The sequence below is a fragment of the Ursus arctos genome, unplaced genomic scaffold, assembly GCF_023065955.2.
Source record: "Ursus arctos isolate Adak ecotype North America unplaced genomic scaffold, UrsArc2.0 scaffold_1, whole genome shotgun sequence".
In the NCBI taxonomy this organism is placed as follows: domain Eukaryota; kingdom Metazoa; phylum Chordata; class Mammalia; order Carnivora; family Ursidae; genus Ursus; species Ursus arctos.
The window spans coordinates 72,891,079-72,898,654 of NW_026622763.1; the positions used below are offsets into that span (position 1 = coordinate 72,891,079).

Below are 7,576 nucleotides of genomic sequence, written 5' to 3' on the forward strand. Positions count from 1 at the left end.
CTACCTGGTCGGTGAGTTTGAGCACTGCCATTCTTCCGCTCCTTCGCGCGCACACACATACAGGTCCCCGGTCCGCAGATGTCACGCCAGGAGCCGGGGAAGCGGAAGGGATTGCCAGGGGAAGGGAAAAAAATCTGGCTCCCGAATTTGACAGCCCTCCCCCTGCTCCTCCTCCGCCGCCTCCTCCTCCCGCCGAGAGGCTGACACTGGCTAGTGGGGTTTGCAGCCGAGCCCGCCCGCCTTTATACAGGAAGTACCGGCTGCTGCCAGCCGGGCCGCCACTGACATCACCGCGCGCTGGCTCGCTCGCGGCCGCGCCGCCTGGGCCGACGCTGCCTCCTGCCGCCCGCAGCCGGGCCTCGCAGCCCGCGGCCCCGCGAGCTCGCCTGCGCCCGCGCCCGACGCGCGGTGGGACCAGACTGCCGCCTGCTTTCGGCGCCTGCACACTGCGCGCAGGCGAACCGGCCCCGCCGCCCTGCGGCCCCAAAGGCGTTCGCGGTGAGAGACGCCCCACCCCCGCCCGGGGACTAAGCGTGGCCCTCCCGAGCCCCATCTCACACACGGGACACAACCTGATGAGCAAGCCCTTGCAGACACAAGCCTTGGGGTGTCACTCACAGGTCACCAACTTTAACCCGAGCTTGCTTTCACCTGAGAGATTCCGACAGTCACACTTCTAAACCTCTCCCCCTAATCTGGAACCAGATTGCCCGGCACTCCAAATTATTCCCATCTAGGTCAGGCATTGTAATTCTGGGGCTTTGTTTAATGCGGGGAGGCCTTGGACACACTGTAATTCTTTAGCGAGTGTTCGTCAAACACTGAGGAGGTGGGGGACAGGGGCTCTAGCCCTTCCACCCTGTTCTCCAGCTACCTTCCAGCTAGACACACCCAAAACTCCATCGTTAAATTCAAACACTGGGTTTCGAGTTGGGGAGATGGAGGTGGAGCAGAGTTACTAGAGAAGAAAAGAAGTCCTAAATTAGAAGTCCTAAATTAATGGGGCTTTTGAGTGTTGTTACCAGTCCTGACTCATTTCTACAAAATCCAGTTATCATGCTCTTCAACAAATAGAAGAGTCAGCTATCAAACAGGTACAGTGGTAACATGCATCAACTGTAGTAAGTGTTGATACTTCGGGAATTTGGAGCAAACATTTATTCATTCAACAACTATGTACTGAGTGCCTACTTTGTACCAGATACCAGCTAGGCACAGTCTGAAAGGCAGGAAGCATAAACAGGGAAGATACCCAGTCTTAGTGGGTGTCCTACATAGACCACAAGGTCACAACTAATGAATGTAATCACAAACTGATAAGGGAGGGGAGGAGGAGGGGCTGGGGATGCTTCTGAAGGAAATCCGTCACAAAGCAATCAGACCCAGACTGGTGGGTGAGAGCAGGCTTTCCTGGGAAAGTGACAAGAGGTGAGATTCTAGAGGAGGAAGAGTTAAGTAGGCAAGTGGGTGGGGTACTGCTCCCAGGTAGCCCCATGTGGCCCTGGCATGCCACAAAGCAAACCCGCCTTGAACAGGAAACCGGAGCTGGAGTTCTGGGTTGAGACCAAATACCTACCCTTCACTCATTCACAGACCAAATGTGGACTTTTCTTCCCGCCTTGCAGAGCCTCTCCAAAGATTCCATGTGGGAAAGGCAGAAGGGAGTGGTACATGTGCTTAGCATCCTCCTCTTCATTACCTAACCATGGAACTGTGACTCAGATCAAGCAGGCAAGGGAGCTAAGAAAGCACGCTCCTGGCTTCCACTCTCTATCTTCAGTAATGCTCAGAGACAGAACATTTTTTTCCTCAAGGCCTCCTTCAAACACAAAATAGATCGCATTTGTTGTGTATGGGAGGCAGTTCCTCACCACTGTTGTTGGTATTTGTAGTTACTAATATCACCCCGCATGGCTCTGTAAGTAAACTGAATAGGACACAGAATTCTCTACTGAAACAAAGCCATCTTTTGGAAGAGTGATAAAGATGATTTAATCTGCAAATGCACTCAAGACCCACTTTGGTTCATCATGGCCATGCCTATACATAATTTCTTTGGGCCCCATTTAGAAGGAGGAGAGAGGTGTTCTCAACCCTATCAAACCCCTCACCTCCTTTTTGTAACTAGTATTTTTAACATTCCCTTTACTATGCTGAAATGAAATTCATACTTAATATTAACTACCTATGCAAGTTTCCCAAGAAATCAATATAATCGCCTAATTGTATAATAAAGGAAAATAATTTGTAATTAACTTTGTATTAGAAGACTAAATAGTAAGATGCTTACACCTGTATGTAGAACCACTGTGAATGAGAGAACTCTTAAGTATAGACCAATATAAATGTGTTGTATTACCAACTCAGATATCAGCATTGGTGTTGTCAGGGGTGACATGATTTTGTGAAAGGCTGAACAGCTTTTGATCAAGTTCCAAACAAAATAAAGAGCAAAGGATTGGGCTAAATTTATTGATATGAGTGCATTTACCATAAAGCCTGGATTTAATGTGTTCATACACTGCAAGTGACTCTAATGGTTTGTTTAATTGGTTAGCTAAAACTCAGACCCATTGGTGGTCTATATTCAATAAGACTGAGATGCCCGAATGTCCCTGGTATAATGTAGAGGAAGAAATCCAGAGGTTCATGGAGATGGCAATGTTGCAGTGATTTTATGTATAATGTGTATACCCAGCCCTGAACTATATACCCTTAGAGGCCCAGATGACTATCTCTACACTAAGTCATTGAAAAATAATAAGGGGAACACCAGAAAAGCTCTGTAGTAGCTGGATTTGATGGTGGAAGATGCTTCCATTGAAACTGCTCCCTAATTTTCATCACAGTGGGATCCCCAAGTGACAGCATTTAACTGGCAGGAACAGAGTAGACACATTTACAGCAGTGGGCAGCAGGGGCAACGTAGGACTCAAAGGTCTTGATATACAGGGATATTTAGTAATGCCCTGGGTGGCTCTAGGAATGATATAGATGGACAGACTTCTGAAATATTCCTTGATCTCTGTAACAGGCAAAACTAGGTCTGCTGCCTGAAACCTGACTTGAGCCATCAAAATGAAAAGTCATCCTTCTCAACCAGTTTTCATACCTCAGCCAGTTCACAGACCCCTTGATTGAAAGGGAGGCTGATCCTCTTAAGGAGAGAAAACCAAAAGCAATACCAAATCCCTGGAGACATGTAAAAATCAGTACCAGCATGAAAGATGTAGATGACGCAGCTGTCATGATCCTATCATTTTCCCCCATTCAACTCACCTGCTGGGCCTATGCAGAAGCAGAGGAATCGGAGAGAATTATTATGAATTGGTATAAACTTAATCAGATAGTAAAGCCAGTTGCAACTGCAGTTCTATATGTGCTATCTTTACTGCAGCAAATCAGCGCAATCCTAGGTACCTGGTATATACAGCTACTGATACGGCAAATGCTTTTTTATTCCAATTTGCACCAAAAGCTGCTCTCTTTTCCATGACAAGGCCAACAGTTCACCTTCACAGTCTTTATGGGATGTAAACTCTCTTGCTCTCTCCCATAATCCAGTCTGCAGAGAATTTGATCACTATATTAAAGACATCAAGGGGCAATCCTGAGAACCACTGTACTATAGTGATAATAGCCTATGATTTCAAAAAATCTGCCCAATTTACTCTATCACATTTCACTGTGGTTTTATCTACTTGATTTATGCTTTTAAAATTTTCTTAAGTATAAATACACATGAAATGTATGTGTATGTCTATATATTCGTGTGTGTGTGTGTATGTGAATATACCTGCATATATACGTATGTGTATATGTGCACCCTAACATGTAAACATGTGATGCTGTGGTGTCCCACCTGGTTCCCACCTTCGGGACCAAAGCCCTTATTCCCCCAACTGCTGGAAGTTGTTGCCTGCTGACAGCTTGAAGCTGAGTCTTCCCCTAGGAATTGCCCTCAGCCAAAAAGAACCACCTCGACCAAAGTGACAACCCCTCCCTGGAGATTATACATACCCAGTGAGTGCAAGAACGCAAAGGCGTTTTAGATGTTCCTAAAAGCATGCCCCAGTAAGTCTCAGCCTGCAAATCTCCATCTTGGAGGCCAGTTCCTGAGGAACCCCACCCAATATAATCATGTGTTTTGACTTTACATTGGTGGTTTACATAGTTCATACCCTGTTTGTAAATAATTCAGAACCACCTTCCTGGCCCAGCTGAAAACCACAGGCAGAGCTATGGAAATGATTGCTGAATGAGGCAAAATTTTGGATGAGGTTACCTCACTATCTCAACATGGAGACTTCTGTTTTGAAACTAGTGTGGCCTTTAACTGAATGGTTAAGGTACAGGGGATCCATGGGTGTCTTGGGGCTAGCAAGTGATCTTCACAAAGCAAAACCAAAGGCCTGGCAATCTAGCTAAGGAGATAAGAACATCTCATCAATGTAATTTTTGTATTTTTTAAATATATATATAAGCACTATTTATCTCCACACATACCACACATTTATCTCCTGGACCCTAAAAAGCCATAGAATTTCAGTTTGTGCCAATTGTTTAACAGAACCTAGTGGGGAGAAGATGAAATATTCCCACCCCACTACATGATCGATATTCAACATGTCAACACATTTAAAGCACTTTATAACAGCACCTGGTACAAAGTTGAAGGTTAGCTATTATACCTATTGTATTAAAATATGAAAAGATGCCATCCTAGAAATGAAGAAATATGGCAGGTTTTTAAAAAAATATTATAAAGTTATTTTTGGTGTTGATTTGTTTAAAGTTATATACTTTATTTTTTTAATTTTTTATTTAAATTCAATTTAGTTAACATACAGTGTATTATTAGTTTCAGGGGTAGAATTTAGTGATAAATTTATGTGCTTTAAAACAGGAAATGCCTTTTTTCACTCTTGGTCTTTACTACCCTTGACTGTAACATATATATATATATATATGTCTATATATATATATATATATATGTCTATAGATATATAGATATATAGATATAGATATAGATAATCAATAGCATTCAGTTAAGTATTTCATACTTTTATTTGCTATTATTCATCTATTATATTTAATTTAATGAAGGATAGTCAGAAGAAAGGCAGGCAGGGACAAGGGCCCCCCTTCCTAAGAGGAACACTACCCTTAAAAGGAAAGAGACCCCCATCCTGGTAATCTAGGTTTTACTCAGTGCCCCAGCTTTAAGTCTTCCTACTGGGAGGACTTACTACTTGTATGTGACAGAAAGAAAGGGAATGGCCTTAGGCGTCCTAACCCATGCCTGGGGGGGGCCAGCTCAACAGCCAGTGTAATATCTAAACAAAGCTTGACCTGGTGGCCTGCAGCTGGCCGACATGCCTTAGGGCAGCGGTGGGAGCAGCCCCCTTGGTCCCTGAGGCTACAAAACACCAGCCTGGAAGGAGCCTTCCACCCTTTCCCACATGAACAATTACCTGATAGGTAGATGAGCACGTGGACAAAAACCTGATTGGGTAACAGGTGCATAGGGTTAATCAGATTAGAATAGCCCACCAACAAGCCCATAAAAACCCCCAGACTTAGCAACCCTCTCAGGTCCCCTCCTTTGGGAGTTTTGTACTATGGCTCAATAAACTTTGCTGCCCACCACTCTTCCTGTGCTCTACCTCTTCATTCTTCAAAGCAGCATGACCAAGAATCTCTGGTACCGAAGGAAAAGAAATCCTGCAGGGTATTGTCTTTTAAGTATCAGTCTTCTAGAACCTATTATATTTTATTTTGCATATGTGTTGTTTCCTTCATATTAGAAACTTCTAGTGGGTACTAGGCATGCCTTATCCTTCTCTGGTGTCCCATATAGTGTTGGCTACTAAGTATAAATTCAGTAAATAATGGCAAACTATCTGATTTTAAAAGCATGCAAATGGAGAGAGTATTAGCTGGCAACATAGTAATTCTACTCAATATATACTAAGATTTTTTTTCTTTAAATTCTTACTCAAAATCCTACTTTCCTACGCAAAGTGTAAAATTCACCAACACAAAAAAATTTCCAGAAGTAGAACAAGTAGAAAGAGCTAAGTTATTACAATAATTTGGCAATAAAGTATTTAAATTTTTTCTGTGAGGGATTACTATAACGAATATTGAATTTGCTGTGGATTAAAAGTTCCATTGTTTACTGTGGTTTTAAAAATTCTATCCCATTTGGGGCGCCTGGGTGGCACAGCGGTTAAGCGTCTGCCTTCAGCTCGGGGCGTGATCCCGGCGTTATGGGATCGAGCCCCGCATCAGGCTCCTCCGCTATGAGCCTGCTTCTTCCTCTCCCACTCCCCCTGCTTGTGTTCCCTCTCTCTCTCGCTGGCTGTCTCTACCTCTGTAGAATAAATAAATAAAATCTTAAAAAAAAAATCTATCCCATTTGCTTTCAACTTTTTAAGAAGCTTTCTTGGAAAAACAAATCAAGAGGGTTGAGAAGGTGAGATTCATATGAGAAGATGAAAGGATGAGGGATAGAGAAGAGAAGAGAAGCTGCTTAGAAAAGTTGAAGAGGTGAAGTCAGTAGAAGCCTCAGGCTCCACTAAGAGAGAAAGACCCCCACATGGGGGCATTTTAACGTGCAATGGTGGTCCTTCCCCTTCAGTGGGACACTAGAATGGGAGGCACAATTCTCAACCTTCTTCCAGAAAAATGATCATGCAAATTCACAAAATTTGCTGACTGCCCCTCTCTCTTCTCCTTCGCAGCCAAACTTGTCCAAAAAAAAAAAAAAAAAAGATGTCTCTTTTTTTCTTATCTCCACTTTATTACCTCCTCAGCCCTCTCCAACTCCGCTGAGCCCACTACCCTGAAAACACAACCACTCTGAACAACTCTACTCCAGTACAACCTGACAAGATTCTGGTTTGGGCCCAAAATGCATTTCTGTGTCTTAGGCCAACCATATTTCTCCTGATCTCCAGACCCACTCAACTGCCTACTTCTCATTCAGATAATTCAAAATCACCTCACACTCAGCATGTCCAGAAAGGAAGTAACAATCTTACCCTAAATTCAGCCCTCCTCCTGGTTTCCTTATATCAGTAAATGACCCCACCATGGACCTAGTTTGGTCTAAGAACAAAAACTGAAGCCTATCCAAGTCTGATCAATTCTGTTTTCATCATTTCTCCTATGGCTTTTTCTGATCCCAATTTCCAGGACCTCGCTTCAAACCATTCTCAGTGTTTAACCTGCCTTGTTGGAACAGCCTCCTAGTTGGTTTCCTAGGATTCATTCTCCACCCCAGTGGCAGTACAGTCTTTCTAAAATGCAAGCCTGATCAAGTCACTGCCCTTCAATGGCTTTCCATTGCCTTCAGGCTATTTACAAACATTTTAGCATGCTTGGTTTTCCAACACCTCCTTTCTTCCCACCTATCATTCTTCTCACAGGGAAGCCACTTTGCTCAACTTGGGAAGGTGCCATTCACATCCTAGTCTATGTGAATGGGGACTGCTGGGGTAGTGCAGTACACAACCTGTGAGACTAAACTTGGCAGCCTTGCCTCTTTATCACACTTTATACACTGCTAACA

The 7,576-nt window shown here is 43.7% G+C and overlaps 1 protein-coding gene across 3 annotated transcripts in view; it reads right to left on the reverse strand.

Annotated features, from left to right (window-relative positions):
- Nucleotides 1-302, reverse strand: part of ANKRD44 (ankyrin repeat domain 44) — a 309,633-nt gene extending 309,331 nt beyond the window's left edge. For 2 of the 3 annotated variants that reach the window (XM_044381322.3, XM_057303669.1), the window contains exon 1: nucleotides 5-302. In XM_044381322.3, coding sequence (XP_044237257.1) covers nucleotides 5-31 — 27 coding nt within the window. In that variant the 5' untranslated portion in view covers nucleotides 32-302. The remainder of the gene's footprint in view (nucleotides 1-4) is intronic. The other variant, XM_026492270.4, reaches the window with a different exon arrangement.
- Nucleotides 303-7,576: the final 7,274 nt, after the last annotated feature.